Source organism: Brassica napus (genome assembly GCF_020379485.1).
Source record: "Brassica napus cultivar Da-Ae chromosome A9 unlocalized genomic scaffold, Da-Ae chrA09_Random_13, whole genome shotgun sequence".
NCBI classification, from domain to species: domain Eukaryota; kingdom Viridiplantae; phylum Streptophyta; class Magnoliopsida; order Brassicales; family Brassicaceae; genus Brassica; species Brassica napus.
Window position 1 is genome coordinate 14,565 of NW_026014101.1, and position 20,336 is coordinate 34,900.

At 35.4% G+C, this 20,336-nt stretch overlaps 1 protein-coding gene and 2 pseudogenes across 1 annotated transcript; 1 reads left to right on the forward strand and 2 right to left on the reverse strand.

Moving 5' to 3' along the window:
• Window positions 1-4,557: 4,557 nt before the first annotated feature.
• On the reverse strand, window positions 4,558-6,991 carry LOC125594539 (annotated as a pseudogene).
• Window positions 6,992-12,229: 5,238 nt separating this feature from the next.
• On the reverse strand, window positions 12,230-15,601 carry LOC106367355 (paramyosin-like). Its single transcript, XM_013807117.3, has 5 exons — window positions 14,012-15,601; window positions 13,862-13,938; window positions 13,340-13,451; window positions 13,089-13,205; window positions 12,230-12,753 (listed from the first exon to the last, which is right to left on the reverse strand). Exons 1-5 carry the CDS (start codon window positions 15,371-15,373, stop codon window positions 12,400-12,402), a joined length of 2,022 nt encoding a protein of 673 aa, XP_013662571.1. The 5' UTR covers window positions 15,374-15,601; the 3' UTR covers window positions 12,230-12,399.
• Window positions 15,602-17,982: 2,381 nt separating this feature from the next.
• Window positions 17,983-20,028, forward strand: LOC125594538 (annotated as a pseudogene).
• Window positions 20,029-20,336: the final 308 nt, after the last annotated feature.

The window sequence follows — 20,336 nt, forward strand, 5'->3', positions numbered from 1 at the left end:
ATGGGTTCACATCTGTTCGGGTATTTAGAATCCTGAAAAAAATTGAAATATCTAAAAAATCTGAAAAATATCTGAAACACGAAAAGTAGTTGAAACTCCAAACAAATACCCAAAAAATTCAAATACCTGAAAATTCAAAATCTTATTCAAAATCTGAAACTGAACTGAAAATACCCAAAATTTTATCTAAATACCCAAATTTTTTTTTAATTTGAAAATTTACCTGAAATAAAAACTATAATTGTAAACCAAAAACTTAAAAAAATATCCATAATGCCGAAAACATATTCGAAATATCTAAATATACCTAATAAACACAACATATTATGATCAGGTCTAAGATAGGATCCAAACTCAAACAAAGACATGCGGGTCCAAAAAAAACCCAATAGGTTATCTGCTCTGAACCTGAACTAAACCTATATTTCCGGGTCGGTTCGGTTTGTTTTTTGATCCGGATATAATTCTCATACCTAAAATAAACTTACGTAAAAGTGTATATATAAAATATCATATAAACTAATTCATAGATTATATAGCTGTTAAAAATTATATTTTTCGATATAATAAAACTTTGTATTATAATATAATCCAAAAAATCCGCGCTTTCCAAGCGCGGGTCAAAATCTAGTTTAGAGTTTTAAAGATACAACAAAAGACAAAAAAAAAAGTTGAACCAGTTTTTTCTGCACAGCCTTCGAGTTTTAACCAACAAAAAAAAAAGCAATCAAAATGTTTTAACTAGTCTTGAACTTGCGTAGATTGAATAGGTTGTGTATGTCTGATCTCTTCATGGGCGTGAGAAAAAATGCCTTGCCACAATAATACATTCTCATACCATAACCAAACATCAACCGACCAAAGAAAAATAACAACCAGTCTTGATGATGAAGAGACGCCATCAAGAACGTCCGTAGAAGAAGCTCATTCAATGGGAAAGAACCTTGAAGATGATAACATGGACGATTTTCTAACTGGTTTAGGGTATAAGGTTCGATCTTCCGTGGCTGAAGTTGCACAAAATCTTGAGCAGCTTGAACTGGTTCTGTCCAACGTTGATGTTCTTGGCTTTAATGCATTAAACAACACCATTCATTACAATCCCTCTGATCTCTCGGCAGGGCAGAGACCAGGCTCTCGGAGCTTAACTACTTCCCACCTTCTCCGCATTCCAACCTGACCGTAATGTGCAACCTGAGACCAGAGGACGACGAGTGTTGCAGCACCAGCAGCAAGAGGATCCAACGAATCCGTACCTGGTGTGAATCACACCGCAGTGAGCAGCGAGTCAACTCGTCTCCTTCCACCTCTGTTTCGTCTCTCTCCATCTCTTTTGTTTCTACTTCATCTCTTACCATTTCTGTTTCGTCTTTCTCTCTTGTGTGCAGTCTCTCTTCTTCCTATATCTCTCTCTCTCTCTCTCCAATTTTCGTTTCTGTGTAGGAGTCTCTGTGTCGTGAAGAAGAAACCTTGAGAAAAAACCCCAAATTGATTTTGGGTTAATTTTAAAAAATCTGGGTCGGGTCGTATTTTAGTGAATTGGGTCAGTTTTGAACGGGTTTTTAATTGGACAATCACTAATCTTAAACGCGATTTTCCACCCTTACAATTTTGATTTAAAATTCGATCAGAGAGGGGGATCCGAGAAGGATTAAAAAGATTAGAGGGAGATGCGAAGAGAAATCATATGTTCGGGTGGGTTAATCAAGAGCTGAGTACTTTAGGGGGAATAGATAGGGTTCCTATGTTTACAGGGGTTTTTAGGCAGTCAACCCTCTTATTATTTAGGAAAATTGTTTAGATCAAAAGGATAATCTACTTTAGCATAAACTCTATCCGTTCTTCTTCAATTCTTTGATTTGTTTTGTCCTAAAACCTGCAGATTTTGATTAGAACTTTTAGTCATATTTGTGTTCATCATAAATAAAAGTGACTCTAAAAACTTTTTATAGATCTTATTTCATTAACAAATAAACGGTAAAAAAGTCAATGTTACGTTTAACATTGTAATGAAGTTTACGAGTCAGTTAATAATGACTATAAATGGTTTTTGGGATTTCACATTATCCTATTATTTGGTCAATTTGATTCAAGGTTAGAATTGATAATATGTCAAAACAATTGTATTAAATTTCGAAAAGTACATTTTTATGTAACTAAAAAAGGTGTCATAGTGACACTTAATATACAACACAAATTAATGATAAATAATTTAATAATTAAATAAGTTAATTAGTAAATAACTATAGTTATTAAGGGTATAATCGAACTTCAATCAGTTTTTAATTAGTGTGTAAAATGTTAAAGTGACACTTTTTAAGAAATAAAAAGAAGTATTTTATTATAGCTGTAAATTAAAATTTAAAATAAACATTTATTTATGATTATTTAATGACATATATATATTTTTTAATTAATAAAATAAAATTTTAATTCACAACAATGATGTTCTCATTTATGTGTATCATACGGTAATAATTTATGTAAATTTACATTTCACACCCTTTTAATTTTTATCACCGTTTTTTACCATCCGAACATTTTCATGTTAAGTTTTTCACTATCACATAGCGTTTGATCTGCAATAACCAAACAAGTGATCTTCTTAACCAAACCTTATACACACATTAAATACAAAAATGCTGCAAGGACTAAGACTTGGCTGCTAATCATTTACTTGTGACTCTACATATCAATCGTATAAGCCCGGTACACACTAAGATTTGAACGAAAAGGATTTTATTGATCACTGTGGGTGTGTGAACAACCTGCTTCTCACCAAGCAAAATTAAACTCCTTTCATTAAAACATTACAACAAGAAACAAAACATGTTCAAGCTTTCACGCTTCATCAGCTGGTAGGAATGTCAAATAGGCTTAATGACTATGGGTTAGCCAAGACCAAAGCCAAATGGTCTGACTATATTAGATCCAAAAATTAAAGTTGTCCAATTGGACTGAAACCCGTTAACTCCAAATTAGATGAGCTAAAACCATATGGACATGTGCGTCCAATAAACCTAAAAATATAGGGTTTTCCAGAAAATAAAAACATGTTTTCCACTAAATTTGCAAAATCACATTTTTCGTCAAAACCGCAAAATCACATTTCCCGCCAAAACCATAAATTCACATTTTTTTGTCAAAATGGTAAAATCACATTTTCTTCCAAGACCTCAAAATCACGTTTTCCCCCGCCAAATCGCAAAATCATGTTTTTCTACCAAAACCGTAAAATCTTGCTTTTCTGCCAAAACCGCAAAATCACGTTTTTTTACCAAAACCATAAAATCATGTTTTCTCTCCAAAACCGAAAAATCATGTTTTCCCATAAATTTGCAAAATCGTGTTTTCTGCCAAAATCGCAAAATCATGTTTTCTGCCAAAACCCGAAAATCATGTTTTCGGCAAATCTGCAAAATCGTGTTTTCTGATTAAAATCATAAAATCATATTTCTCACATTGTATATGTATTTTATATAAATTGAGTATGAAATGTGTTTTTATGGATTTAGTATGTTAAAGCATAAAAATTATTTGGACACCGCAGAAAGTCTATTTGGATTTGTCTATATTGAGTTTGGTCAATTTGGACTGGGTACAATTTGGACTTAAAAAAACAATGTTCAATAAACTGCTTTGTCCATTTGAACATTGCTCATTGGACATGGACAGCTCAATTGACATCTCTATGAGCTGGTATATACAACATAGCTATAAAGCATTTAAAATTTATTCCTAAAAACAATATAAAACATTTAAAATGCAATAATAAATATGCAAGGTATATCAGATTTTATGCATATACAGTAAGTTCCATCTAAAACATAAACACAAGATTTTTGAAATCTTATATTTGTATTAGACAACATAACAAAATCAGAAAAAAGATAGAGTTAAACAAGATACTTCCATTAATAGAGAATGGATCTGCACACAAGACCAGCTTAATGGGGAAGGCAAACAGTGTATCCACCTAAAATCCAGTAAATTTTAATAACATAAGGGGCCATATATATATATATATATATATTTATAACAGGAGCCAAATGTTTTTTTTTGATACTTGGTGTTAAATTTCGACAATAACATAGTAATTTAAGGTTTTAAAAGTTAAAAGTTGAAAACGAAAATAATAATTTAGTTACTTTGTTTAAAATTTCAATATTATTTTAATAAAATTTTAATTATAATATCAAAATTAATTAATTAATTAATTAAGAGGCCTATAAAAAATGTTTTCGGCCAGGCCCTTCATAGGCCGGCCCCTGTCTGCAAAGAGGACAAGTCGTTTGGTTATTACCAAACCAGTTGTCAAGACATGTTCTGTGGAAGAAATGCTTGCAAGAAACCAATTCGCTCACTTTTTTTGATTTGATAATCCTCGACATTTTTTTTTGTTGCAAAAGTGATTTGATAATCCTCTTTCAACGATTTAAACAGAATCTGATTAATGATATATCTATATTAGATTATCTATAAAGATTGTATGTAAATGTTGAGAAGAAGCACTTATAAATCTCACAGCTACAAAAAAAAGGAAAAAATGGTAAGGTCCTAGTGCAATGTAGTTGAATTGGATGGGGTTTGAACTTGTAACGATTTAAAATATTCTTTCTCTGCCTCATCCACTCTCTCTCTCGAACATTTTCCATTCCATATGGCATCTATCCTTCACCTACATGAACAACAACCACACAAGTTTTTTAAAACATATAGACACATCTACTTACTTGCTTGTCAAGTTCTTGACCAAGCTTCTCTTACCCCTTGCCATGGCGATTTCCCATCTTCTTCCTTTCCCTGACTGCCAAGGGAAGGTATAAATTGATGAACGATCCACTGAGTGTCTACAATTCCTATCTTCTCATAAGCAGGCTCCTTCATTTTCACATATAAATAATATGGAAGCCTCTTTATAATCGAATAACAAAAAAACATTTCTATAACGCTAAAAACATGTAATGTTTTGTGTACCTCACACATCTTCTGAGTGCAAAGTCAAGACCCCAACCGTGAACCAAATCATTCTGTTATGGGGTTCATAAAAAGGTGTAAGCAAGAGATAGATAAAAAGAACTAAAAAGAAGTAAATGTAAACAGGGGGTAATAGAGTAAGTGTAACCTGAATCATATGCCACACGCAGCGCCATGCATCTCTTGAGAAAACAGGAGCCATTATCTCCACAAATCTGTTGTGTTATAAAAGTCTCAAAGCTATATATGAGAAGATGTCAACATTGAGTTTGATAAAGAGATATTTTTAACATACGCAGCACATGGAGGCCGAGGAGGATTAGAGCACCACTCGAGTTTCTCATCTGTTTCCCTGATAATTCAAAGCCATTATTACAAAGAAATTAATGTAACAAAATCATGCTACAGATGAAATGTATATGAGTCCTACATACTTATGGACTTCAACATGCTCTCTTTTTTTAGTGATTTGCCATGTACACACCCTTTCTCTGGGTCCAAACCAGGCTGTGAAATCTCAAGGCCATGCTTCTTGACCATGTGTATGTATCTGCAACAACAAACTTATATTATTATTTAAGATAAAAAATAAAATGGAAGTGAGTGTAAAATAAACTAACTCTTCTGCGTCAAAGTGATCGACTCCAAGATCTTCATCCCACATGAATATATAATCGTATCGCGCTACAATGTCAGGGTGCAAGAATCTCTTTGCATACCACCTTATATATTCACAATATATGAGAGAGTAAAAAAAAATCATATAACTAGGGGAAATAAATAGAGAGGTCTAAGCAAAGATATTGCTACCATTTTGTCTGCTTCCGAACACTAATGTGTATTACATTCTTCGACCATTCAAACTCATCATCCCACTCACTTGTTCTTCCATCGTAATGAAACAGAACAATGGTAAAGTTGTCTGAAAACTGTTTTTAATTAGGAAGACAAAACATAAATGAGTTTACTATTAAGATAAAAACAGAAAAAAAAGGACATGAAGCAACCTTCTTAACACACGCATCTATGTTTTGTCTTTGTTTATAACCCACTGTAAATGTTACTAGATATCTCGGTTTCTTCTTCAAATCCTGAGGAAGCAGAGAGAAGAAACAAAAGCTAGTGTCACTGATCTCACACGTAGAAATGTAAAATCAAAGAATGAGAATGTGGTTTGGAGAAACAAACCTCTTCAGGGTTCCCCCATAACCTGCGCAAGTACAAGTCTGATTCGGATGCAATAATACCGGGTGGCAATCTCTCAGCACCTTTGGGATTTGAAGAAACCCATATCTGAGTAAAATGTGAATCACACTGTTCTTGAAACATGCAAACAAATGTGTAAAGTTTATAAAAGAATAACACAAAACAAACCTTTGAGATATCAATGGCATGTACAAGAGCTGCAATATCTGAATGTCTATTTGAGATAGTAATGGAACGAAGAAGGTTTTTCGGTAGATTCGCCTTCACAATACAAAATGGCAACATAAAGAAAAAATCTAAGAAGAATCAAAGAATAGATTGGAGAGAAAGAAGACTAACCTTAGTGATCCATAAAGATGGAAATGATAGTCCAAGGAGAATGCCAAAAGCTGTAGCAAACAAAGCAGTTGCAAGAAGCTTCATGCCATTATCTTCTGATCTTCTACCATAAGTTGGACTGTACCAACAACAATTATAAGCTGGTCTAAAGCCTTCTATACGTCTACAGAGAAAAGAAGAAAAGAAACGAGATAAAGGGATTGTTACCTGCGTGACAAGATTCCCATAATTATGTTTTTTAATCACAACTTTTGATTCTAAGCTCCAAATGTCACCAACACCATTACTCCTATTATAAACAAAACTGCAATGAGCTAAATTACTCGAGCGATGCAATTAAACATGTGACCAATACGCATGATCTAATCAAAGACTCAATTCACGTTGGATCAAAGATGTTGCATGATATTGAATCAAACGGTATTCGTCATTAAATAGATAACACATATATATTCTTAACCAGATAGAAAAAAATACAATTTATTCATGACATTACAAATCAGTAGAACACCCAGTGATCGGTTTTTGAGATCTTTTTCAGAACAGATGTGGGTTTTGGTTTTATCTCAAAGGAGATTAAAAATATAGCAGCCAAATGATATTTGATTTTCTAAAATTTACAGATTTTCTGTGATATGATTACTGATTTAGCATATGGAAGTGTAAGCCAAATTAAATGGGGAGTAATCTCTTTGGAATTTTTATATTAATTGGTTTTGATTTGGTACTTGGTCATCATATGGGCGAAATATTTTCCATTTTTGGCAGATATCTTTATGAATAATTGACTCCAAACAAGAAGAAGATCAAGAAGTAATAACTTTAAAGTTCCTTTTTAAACTTTGAACGGTTCAAAAGTCATGTGTTAACCTATTTTTAGCACGTAATATTAATATATAAGTATATATATATATATATCAGCCACATTTATTTTCGAAACATTTAATAGCTGTAAATTAAAGTTGTAAAATAATATTTTTATTAATAAAATAATTACATTTATGTATAGTATAGTATATAGTACTATTTTTCTTTTTCTCTGGGTAAAAATGTTAAGAAATATAGTACTAATTTTACAACAATGATGAATATCTCGTTTACGTATAGTATAGAGTACTAAAATTTACATTTCACACCCTTTCACATTTGTTCACCTGCATGTTATGTTTTTCAATATCACATATTGTTTCTTACAGTTTGGTACACTAACAAACTTGTTCTGATTAATCTACATCTGGCAGCATCCATTCCATTGCACCATTCAGATTTCGAAGCCTATATACAGATATATACATATGCTGTTCATATCCAATTTTAAAGATTCAAACTCTTAACAAATCCTTTTACTTTTGGAGATTACAACATATCCTCTATTTTGGCTTTGCAGATTAAAACTTGCTCCACTTACATTTTTGGAGAAGATGTGGCTATATAGCCTATGTTCCGACAGTGTATTGTCTTCCCCCCCACTTGTGTGCTCTTCTTCTTGTTTTTTGTATAAAAAGGTAAAAAAAAAAGGATTAATTAACCTTTGTTTCTTGCATTCTTCTCACTTATTAATTGATCAGCTAAATTATGGGAGCGGCTTTCAAAGATAGGAGTGAATCGTCAAGAATGTTGGTGTTTGTTAGGTGACTTTAATGACATTCTTCATAACGGCGAGAAAAGTGGAGGTGGTGCTACTTTTGTTCCGTTCACTAATATGATCAGAGCTTGTCGAATGACTGAATTACCAAGCACTGGGAATGCTCACATGGAGAGGTAAGAGAAATAATATGTGGATACAATGTCAGCTTGATCGATGCTTCGGAATATTGAATAAAACTGTCTATTTCCTGCATCAAACCAAGCTTTTCTTGAAAAAAGGCTCAGATCATAGATCGGTTTTGGTAAGTTTTGATAGAAGATTTCTTCATCAGCCAAATATTAAGAATGCTATCTCGCAAGCTTGGAACAGTCCTGATTCTTTGGTTGGTGCATCAGTATCAAATAAAATTTTGCCTATGCCGAAAAGCTTTGAGTAAGCTAAAGAAGGTCAACTCTCTTAACTCAAAATCTCAAATTCTGGACCTGGATGCGAAGCTGAAATTGGAGCAGTCCTCTGTTTATCCCAATTTCCGTCATCTTCATCTTCTCAAGTCGGATATAATGAAAGTTTATAAGGATGAAGAATCTTTTTGGAGTCAAAAATGTAAAGAGAGATGGGCAAATTCAGGTGATAAAAATACTAAATTCTTTCATGCCTCCGTCAAAGCTAATCGGTCTAAGAAAAGTATATAGATGTTAATTGATGGTAATGGAAAAGAACAAAGATCTGAGGCTTCAAAAGGAATGGTTGATGTGAATTTTCCAACTCACTATTTTCTTTTACAAACCCATCTGACTAAGTTCAAAACTTCACTCCTAAAGTTACTCACTTGATGAATTTGGATTTGATCAGTAAAAGTTACTCATTATAAGTTAAAGAAGCCCTTTTCTCTATCAATCTTTCAAAGGCTCCTGGAGCTAATGGTATGACAAGCTTATTTTCTCAACAGTTTTGGGAAGTCATTAGAGGCCAGGTCACGTCTGAAGTCTATAATTTCTTTGAGACAGGTTATTTACTTTTGGAGTGGAATTATACTCAGCTTTGCCTTATTCCTAAAAAGGTAAACTCATCTTTTATGTTAGATTTTCGACCCATCAGTTTATGTTTTGTCCCATACAAGATAATAGCCAAGATCTTACTGCAGAGATTATAACCTCTCATGCGTCTCATTATATCTCCAACGCAATCTGCTTTTGTGTCAGAAAGATTAATTTCTGATAATATCATAATGGCTCATGAAGTGGTTCACAGTCTATCTACTCATCCGACATTATCATCTCAGTATATGGCTATTAAGTCTGACATGTTGAAGGCTTTTGATTGGGTCCAATAGAAGTTTTTAAAGCCTTGATTCAAGCTCTAGGGTTTCATCATCAATAATGGATACAATGGATAATGGTTTGTGTAACTACAGTTACATATTCAGTATTGATCAGTGATAAACCACATGGCTACATTGTTCCTCAGAGAGGATTAAGGCAGGGAGATCCCTTATCTCCCTTTTTTTTTTTCATCTATAATGAAGCCTTGATTCACTTATTGAATAGATCCTCTGCTCAGCGTAGCATCTCAGGCATTCGGTTTTCTGAGTCAGGTCATTCCCTTCATCATCTGTTATTCGCAGATGAAAGTTTATTCATTTGCAAAGCTGACTCTTCTCAGACTGATGAAATAAAGAGAATTCCAAGAGTGTATGGGGAAGCTACAGGGAAAATGGTAAACCCAAGTAAGTCATCTATTGCATTTGGAAAGTAAGGTTAATGTCATAATGAAGGAGCAGATTAAACAGAGTCTAGGGATTGAAAAAAGAAGGTGGAATGGGAACTTATCTTGGATTTCCTGAATGTTTTAAAGGTTCAAAAGTTGACATGCTCAGGTATATCCACGTCTCTTTAAAAGCTAAACTCTCTGGATGGTTTGCTAGACTTCTATCACAAGGTGGAAAAGATATTCTGATTAAGACAGTAGCTTTAGCTATGCATATTCATGCTATGTCTTGTTTTTAACTTTCTAAAACCACTTGTGATTCTCTAGTATTTGCAATTTCAAATTTTTGGTGGATTTCTTCTGAGGATAAAAGAAAGATTCATTGAGTTAATTGGGATCATGTGTCTCTCAAAGGAAGATTTGGGGGGGGGGGTAGAGATATTGAAGTTTTTGACCAAGCTTTATTAGCTAAACAAGCTTGGATTATTCTGGAAAACCCAAACACCTTATATTCTCAGGTTATGAGAAGAAAATATTTTGAGAATGATGATTTCCTATCTGCTTCTCTCCCTTCGAGGCCTTCCTTTGCTTGGAGAAGTTTTCTTCATGGCCGTGATCTCTTGGTTAAATGACTTATTAAAATGGTTGGGAATGGTTCATCTCTTAATGTCTGGACAGATTCATGGATCAACTATGGAAACATACAAAGACCTCTGATGAAAAAAAGAAATTATTGATATTGATCTTCGTGTATGTGATCTGATTGACTATGTCAGAAGAGATTGGATCAAAGAAAAGCTGGAAGCTCTATTCTACCCTGAAGATGTAGCTTCTATACTTAAGACAAGTCATGTGGTGTTTAAAGAAGATTTTTCGGTTTGGATATATAATAAAAGTGGCAAGTATTCAGTTAAATCAGGCTATTGGATGCAAAATCAGATTACAAATTTCCGGTTACATACTAAAGTCAAAGCCATGCCCTCGATTAATACCCTTAAAGCTCAGGTTTGGTCTTTGAAAACTTCTCCAAAGATCAAGACCTTTCTATGGAAAGTCCTTTCAGAAGCTCTTTCTGTCGCTGATAGGATTTTATCAAGGGGTATGAAAGTTGATTCAAGATGCCAAGCTTGTGAACTAGAAGGCGAGTCTATTAATCATCTCCTCTTTACATGTGATGTAGCTCGTCAAATTTGGCACTTTCAAACTTCCCAAGGCCGCGCTTAGACATCTCCTCGGGGTCTGTTCTCAAACTTTCATTACCTCCATAAAACAAGTAAGTCTTATTCCTTGCTCCAGATATTGCTAGACGATTTCCTTGGACACTATGGTATATTTGGAAAAGAAGAAATTCTATGTTGTTTGAGGGTAAATGCTTTAACCCCTGTAAAAAGATTAAAGAAGATGTGGAACTCTCGTTCTTTGCTCAAAGAGTAGAAGCTGAAATAGAAAACTGTCATCCTTCATCTAAAGACCTTTCTCATCAAACTTGGATTCCACCTCCACCTTCTTGGGTCAAATGCATTCTAGCTTATTCTTGGGACAAGAAAGCAAATTGTTGGATTTCTTGGATGTTCAGAAACCATGAAAGAAAGGTTCTTCTACATAGCCGACATACTTTTGCTCAGATTGATAGTCTTGATGATGCAAAGCTGCAATGCTTACCATGGGCTACTAATAGTATGTCCAGTTTAAAACTCTCTAATGTTTCTTTGGCCCTGAAGCAAAAGACTTGGTGGGAGCTGTTACAAGACCTAAAACATGGCCATCCTTTGCTTTTCAAGTTTCAGAGATCATTCTGGCGCTATATACCACCAAGTTGGTAGTTTCAATCTGAAGATCCTAAAACTAATCTAGGTGCATTGCTCATTGCTGAAAGTGCTTCTTATGGTGCCCGGTTACATTCTTATATGGCTAGGGGTTATCCTTTTTGGCTTAAGAATACTTTGGTTAATGATCTTGTACCGGTTTGATTAGTTGGCGTTTACGTTGGTTTATCTTTTTTGGCTCCTCACCTGTTTGAGGCATTTTCGGGTTTATTTGAAAATTGTAACCATCTCTCTTAAACTTTGTCACCCTGATTATAAACATCAGTGGAAAAAAATTGATCAGCTATTTCCAAGCTAGCTTGTTCTCAGCCTTTAATCTAGTTATCTTCTCCTTTTACAAGACTACAAAGTTTGACATCGGACTAAGAAAACATCTGAGATGTGACATTTCATAATATTGAACTAAAAGTAATCAAAGAAATAGAGAGCCAGTAACAAGAGTGGTTTGGACAAATTTATACAGATTACATACAAAAAAGGTTGCAAAGACTAAGACAGTATCATATCCGAACCTTTAAAATGTCCCAGTCATTTACTTATGATCCGACAGACGCATCATGTGATCCTATTACACGCAAAGATTTTTAACAAACAATAGTTTATTGATCATCACTGTGGGTGTGCAAAATCAAACTCCATTCAGTAAAAACATTACAACATGAAACAAAACAAATTCAAGCTTTTAAACGTTATCAGCTGGTATATACATAGAAATCAAAACAAATACAAAGAGTAAATGTATAAATACCGGGTTTCTCATAACAAAGGTTCAGCGAGTTCCATCTCGTTGGAACTCTGTTCTTGTTCCGACTCAATTCTTCGACCTCCCACAAAATCAATCCCCAAAAGTTGCCATGGCCAACACACATACCTAGCTCTGTTTGAAGTACTCATATCTCGATGGGTTTCTAACTCTTCAATTTTACGGTTTAGATCTTGTATTCTTTCCCTCAACCTAGTTGCCCTATTGTCTGCGAGTTTCAGAGATCTCTCGGCTGCATCCCTTGCACCCATGGCTGCTGCTGCCGTCTCTTCCTTAAATTTTAGTTTCTTCTCTGATTCTTTAATCGCTTGCTTTGCCTCTTCAAGTTCCTCTTTGAGCACATGCAACTGAAGAAACAAAGACAAAAAGAGTTCAGACCATACATGATAGGTTCCAAAACCAGGTAAATCCTTTATTCACTTCACCAAGAGCTACACACACAATAGACAGACTTGATCAATGAGAAAATCTTTACTCTCTGCTCAAATATCAGATCACAAACCATATTCAATCTTGAATATCTCAACTCATTCTCCTACTTTCTTTTAACTTGTTAGCTCTCTAGCTAACCCGACTCAACTAATTAGTCGCTGAGTTGTCAACACTGTCATAATCTACTACAAGCCACTTAGGGTAATTACAATGCTCCTGCACTAGACTAACACGAGGACTTATTACGCACCTGTGACGTGAAGTCTTGTTCAACAGCTCCACCAGCAGCAGCCTCCTGCTCAGCTGCTACTTTCCATCTCTCTATTTCTTCTTCCGCAGCAGCAATGTCAGTCATAAGACCTTCAACCTAAGCATCAAAGAAAACCACAGTTTAAACAAACTCAAATTCTCGAGACTGTGTATTATAATTCAGTCATACATTGACCAATTGCAAACAAAACAATCAACTTCAAAAGTCTAGCAAGCAGAAAGTTCACTCACATTTTCATTCGCTATTCTCTCCTTTTCTTTAAGTTCTTCTATTTGGCGCATTCTCTGGTTAAGCTCCTTTGTCTGAGAGTCCAATTGTTTCCTCAGAGAACTAATCTCTTCCCTGTTGATTTATAAATAAAAAGAAGAAGTGGCCCACGTAAGTTGCGCCAACAAAAGCAAGCAGGATCACTGTGGAGTGTGGCCACAAAACGTGGACAATTACAAGTACCACATATCAAAATATAGGAAACCACATCGATGCTATTCGAATAGTAACTTCCACGGACTTTCATTAAACATCAAGTAAGATGCGGCAAGCACATGTGTAAGTTAGTGTTCCCAATATAAAGCTGTGTGAAATCATTTTCTTAATCATTTTCTTACTATTTGGATCGGATAATGGTGCCCATGGTTCCTAGGCCACCCGATGTTCTGAGGTAAACCAAATCATGTACTTTCCTAGTGAAACCTAGTGGATGTCCTCTATCAAAGTTAAAAGTATAAAGAATGATTTCGTTTTAGAGAGCTTGCCTTGATTCCTCCAACGAATGCTGCAGTTCAACAATCTTGAGTTGAGATGCCTTGACAATATTCTCCAATGTGCTTGCCTGCATTCCGATATGGAGACATCATAATGTATCCGAAGCTCATAAAACATAACTGAGCTAGATAAACACTCACCAGAGAATATATTTCATTCTCTTCTGTACTATGATCATCTTGACTATCACCAAGAGATTCCTGAGCCTTGGATTTGAAATCAATACCAACATCCCTCAAACCATTCTCTGCAGCTTGAAACATTTCGCTTTTCTGGGATGACTGCTCCGATATCATTCTTTTGGACAAAGCGCTCCTCAGTAAAGTGCCAATATGTTCCTTCTCTTTCACTAATAGACCAACAGTTTCACTCAACTTCTTCACTTCATGGCTTTTCTCTTCTACCAAACTCTGTGTTTTCCCAGAAACCACTTTGGTCAGTTCGAAGATGGATTCCATACCTGCTAAAGAAGCTCGAATGTTCTCCTCCATATCAGTCTCTTGAGGCATAAAGAAAGACTCAGACTGTTCTGAACTATTTCCGTCAACTATCTTCACAACTTCGTTAAGCTGGTCATGGATCTTTGACACAAGACTCAGCTGATCCATCAACAAAGGACGCTGCGCAACAATCTTCATTTCCATAGTCTTCAACTTCCCATCATACTCATCAACCAACTGTTTCAGCTCCACAACTTCACCTTCAAGCACACTTACTTTCTCCAAATTATCCTTCTCAAGCTCAACAACCCTCTTATCTTTCTCACTCACATCCCTCTCCAAATCATCAACAAGCGAAGCCTTCTCCGCAACCTCCAACCTCAAATTACTAATCGTCGATTCCAACTGAGAAACTTCAATAGCTATCTCGTAGTTCCTCTGGTCCATCTGCTCCCTAGCTTCGTTCCTCGACTTCGCAGTCGTATCAATCTGCTTAACAAGCTCCTCCACGATCTCATGCGTACGCTTGATAACCCCATAGGCAACAGAGGCCAAACCAGTGTACTTCTGAGACTTCGGGAGCCCTCCTCCGTTCGAGAAATTCTTAAAGCTGCTAACTTTACCCGATATCTTCTCAATCCCAGACACTAACATATGAGAGGAAGTCTCAATCTCTGCTTTCAAACCATCTCTAGACCTCACAGCCTCATCAAGCTTCTTCAAAACCTCATCTTTACCTTTACTCACACTCTCAAGCTCCTTCGATAGATTCTCCTTCTCCTTCAAGGCTTCGTCTCGCTCCCTCTTGGACTCGTCGCGCTTCTTGATCGCCTCGTGCGCAAGTGCCTTGAGCCTATTGAACGACGCTTGGAGATCCGATTTCGAACTCTCGGCGGCTTCTCGAGCCTTCTTCTCTCGATCTAGCTCCGCGATTAGCTCCGTCAGCCTCTCGTCTTGTGCCTCTTCCCGAGGAGGCGGATCGTTTAGAACGACGGGCGCTGGCTCGTCGGACTCGACGTCGCTGAGGACGGCATCTGCGTCCTCGTCGGCTCCGCTGGTCATTTCTCACCGTCGATCTAGGGTTTGTGTTTAATGGGGCAGTTGATTCGGCAACGAGGCGAAAAATAGGAAGATGTGAGATCGGAATAAACGTTTTTACGGGAAAGCTGAATCTAAATCTGATCGGAGGATGGAGAATTCCGACAGCGATACGACGGAGTAGATGGAACAAGAGCTGATCTTCAGCGGCGGTGGACTCTTAATTTCGACGGCAACGGACGGCCAAGCAGCTAAGCTATCGGGTTTGGTATATACTCATATCTATTCATTTATTAATTAATTAAAATATTTGGTAGGCCACTTTTTTATTTTTGTTTTGAGCCCGTGTATTAAAAATAGGCCCGTTTCAACCTGATTTTAGGAGTCGGGTGATCTTGCCAAAGCCCAACACTAATGTTTTTTTGTCGAATTATGGACATAACTCATAAGTGCTAAATCTTGATTCTCTAATTATGTTGAGTCACGTAATTAGAACCAAAGCCAAATCCTGATTTTACTCCGGGGTTCGAACATTGTACCATTAACTCAATATCCAACTTTGATTCTATTAAAATGCGCATATCAAAACTGATTCCTTGATAGAGATCAAGACTTTATTGTGGGTTTATAAGTGCATTGTCAACGACCTTTCTTGGATTGCAAGAGTGGTTGTAGAATGCTAAGAACTAGCATGTCTTGATTGGATTGATCATTTTAGTATGTCCACTATCCTTGAAATAAATCACACACAAAAAGCAGATTAAAAGTTCAATTTTATGTTAGTAGTAGTTCATACTTGTACTATTAATACATGATTTTAGTATGTCCAGTATCATTCTTATGCTATTGATTCTATATTCCGATAGCACAAATGTAAAAATTGTTACCAACTAAATTATTTTTATGTTACAAGAAATAAAAATTATTTTAAAATTTTACATTTTCGAATAGTAACGGAAAAGTCTCAAATTGTCCAAGCAACCATAAAATAAAAGATTTCGCAAAGTTTTTTTAAACTTGACAAATAATAAATAAAAAATAAAAAACATATTAACAATTTAGATAACATCAAAGGGCAATTCTCTCAATTAGGTTTTTAAGTTATTATTAGGGGTGGGCAAAAAAACTGAACCGAACCGATCGAACCGAACCGACCGAACCAGAACCGATTCAAACCAAACCAAAGTCTATTTCAAATCTTTCAGTTGAGATTTTTCTAACCCGGGTTCAGTTCAGTTCGGTTTAAACCGAACCGAACCGATAAACCAAAGTATTTTTATAGTTATTTAAATTAAAGTTATTAATAATATCAAGATATTAAAATCCTAAGATTAAGCCCACACAGTTTCCTTTTGCACAAGGAAATCCTAATATAATTTGATTTCCATGACACTTCGTCTAACTTTTGTAATATTCGTCATTAAGCCCACATAATTTCCATGTTAATTTTTTTTCAATAGCGTATACTTTTAAACCCTAAAATTAAAACCTAAACCAAGTCTAATTAAATTGAATTTAATTTACATACTTAATTTTTGATTATGTCCAACACAAAGTATTTCATGACAACCATACATTTGTGTATTAAAACATGATTTCTTGTATAATAAATAAACTAAGAGAAATCCGATTAAACCGAACTGAACCGAAATACAAACCGAATCGAATACAAACCAAACCGAATATAAACCGAACTGAACATAGCCGAACCAAAATCGATCCAAACCAAACTAACTATGGTTTACTTCAGCTGGAAAAGTTCTAGAACCAAACCAACCAAACCGAACCGAACTCGAACCGAACCGATAAATAACCGAAGTGCCCACCCCTAGTTATTATCATCAAAATAGCTTTAAAAATAACCAAAATAGTTTTTTTATTTTAAATTATTTAATTTTTATTTTTAAAATTTTAAATCTCACCTTCAAAATTCTAACCCTTAATTCTAAATCCTAAATTTAGATTAGTTAACCATATGATAAATGTTTATATCAACCCTTTAATAAAATCTATGTTAGTCATCTTGAACAATATTTTTATGAAAATACACTAAAAAAAATATGTTAAAGAGAAAAAAAATTCAAAAATTGCAGAGATTTGCCAAGGTCAAGTAACTGATAAATCATTCCCGATAATATAGCTCACCTAGGATATTATTATTAATTGCTTTTCATTCCTAGTCAATTAAATATAATTCAAAAAGAAAAAGAAATAGACAGAACAAAATCCAAATTGTAAAGCGAGTAAAATCGAAAGTCGTATATATATCACCCCTAAAAACAACCTCGAGTCGTTTTACTGGAAAATTGAAACGTAACAAGAAGAATCCTTCAGCAGATTCAGTCGGAATCGATTGAAAGGTAACATCTTTAACGCCTTCTTTCCACGATTCAACTAGCAAAGTTTGAATTTTTATTTACCGTTCGTTCCTCAACAGCGACGCTTCAGTCTTCAAAATCGATTCTTCTTTTTTTCTTTCACAAAGGTTCTTACTTTAAACGTAACCATCGAGGGTTTTACTGATTCAACAGTGTGACGACTTCAGATCTTATACATAATGTTTGTTGAGTTGTTGCAGGCGATCGTTTGTGTTTACCATAGTTCTAAAAGGTTTAGTTTTAAATCTCTCAGAGATGGGAAGTAGCAGTTCGAAGAGTAGGATAAACAGCACGCCACAGCATCCTTCTGGGTTTCAGCAAAAGAATCATGACAAAAAGTATTCACTCATCGGCGATAACTACCGTTCCACCGATGAGGTAACCATTAATCAAGGCAAAATTCTTGAAAGTTTTTTTTTTATTGTTCTTGATATGTTTCTTTGAATGTCCGGTTATGGTAATTAGGTTACTGCTGCTCTTTGCAAGCCGGTTTGGAGTCATCGAATCTGATTGTTGGTATAGATGTCACAAAGAGCAACGAGTGGACAGGTGAAAAAACCCTATTTGCATATTCGAATATGTAACTTTTTAATGTTAAATGTTTCTGACTTTTGTTATTTGATTTTACAGGAGCGAGATCATTCGACGGGAAGAGCTTACATCACATAGGACCAGCTCCAAACCCGTACGAGCAAGCTATTTCAATCATTGGAAAGACTTTATCCTCTTTTGACGAAGATAACTTGATCCCTTGTTATGGCTTTGGAGATGGTAATGTTATGTTCTGCTGCATTACAAGTCCTTTTTTTTTTTCTTTAGTAGGACAAAGAGAAGTAATGGTTGTTGTTTTTGTGTGGTTGGTGCTTGTAGCTACAACACATGATCAGGATGTATTCAGTTTCTTTCCGGATGATGCATTCTGTAACGGGTTGAACAAGTGCTTGCGCGTTACAGAGAGATTGTTCCTCAGCTATGTCTTGCAGGTCCGACTTCTTTTGCACCCATTATCGAAAGGGCTATGACTATTGTGGAGGAAAGTGGAGGGCAGTACCATGTTCTTCTCATCATTGCTGATGGACAGGTAAAAAAAAACTAAAGGCTTTTGCTTTTTCGCTTTTCACATGATCGGTTACTAATTAGATAATTATGATGTTTGTTAGGAGGTGACAACACAGCACGGTGGACTCAGTTCACAAGAGCGTAAGACCATTGATGCTATCGTTAGAGCAAGGTAAAAAAAAAAGAAAAAAAAAATTCTTGATTATTAGTTTCATTCAACATTAATTAGATGATGATGAGCTTCTTGTGATGATCTTAAATGCGCAGTCGGTATCCATTATCGATAGTTTGGTTGGTGTTGGAGATGGTCCTTGGGATACAATGAGACAGTTTGATGACAACATCCCCGCTCGTGCCTTTGACAACTTCCAGTTTGTGAATTTCACGGAGATTAGGGGAAGAACATTGATGCTGGAAGAAAAGAAGAGAGTTTTGCAGTTTCAGCCTTGATGGAGATCCCTTCTCAGTATAAGGCCACCCTCGCGCTCGGCTTACTCGGGTATAAGTTCTCATTATTATAACCCTCTGCAACTAATGTAATAATTGCTTTCTCTAATAAAAACAAAACAAAAATGATCTTGTTTCCAAAATCTACAGACGGAGAACTGGAAACTGTCCAAACAAGATTGCTCGTCAACCACCAATAAGTGGTTGTAATCGATCTGTGAGCAAGAGCTCGAAAAGTTCTTGTTCAAGTAGTGTTACCTCTGCACCTCCTATGTCAACTGGTAGTAACGAAAGCCAGGTTTGTTCATTTCTATATTACATAACTTTCAGAGAATGACTTAACCATGTATATTAATCAAAATCAGTTAACCGTTGTTTTCGGATTGAATTTCAGGTTTGCCCGATCTGTCTGGTTAAAACAAAGAACATGGCATTCAACTGTGGACACCAGACTTGCGACGAATGTGGAGAAGCCATTCAAACCTGTCCTATTTGCCGCGTCTCTATTGCAGTTCGTATCAAACTCTATTAGTAGTAGTAATTTTTCATTTACTCACATTTTCACTGCTATCGGATTGAATTGAGAATGCAGCAATTGGTTTTGCACCTTTGTTGTTACAAGCTTTACCGTTTTCTTTATAGAATAGGTTGTTTTCATGATGATAACATGTATTCTTGTCATGCAAGTCTGCTTTTGTTTGAACTAGGTGCAGTTGACATATCAAGTCCAAACCAAACTAAAAAAGCATTTTGTAACAACATTTGTTTTACTGACACAACATATATTCATGGCTATATTGACTAAACACACAGATTTAGTAAACACCATTTGTTTATACTGACGGAACATAAATTCATGGCTATATTGACTAAAACACACATTTAGTTGCATCTAGTAACATACATTTAGCTCATACCGATAAACCGAATATAGGCTTGTTTGACAAATAACCCGTTCGCGGGGTAACAGGGTAAAAGCATGTTCAATGCAACTAATTGTGTTTTTGGTCAACGTCTGCCTTCCACAAATTGATCTTATATCAACAAATGCTGTGTTACATTTGTGTGTTTTTTTAGCCAAATGCCATGAATATATCTTGGAC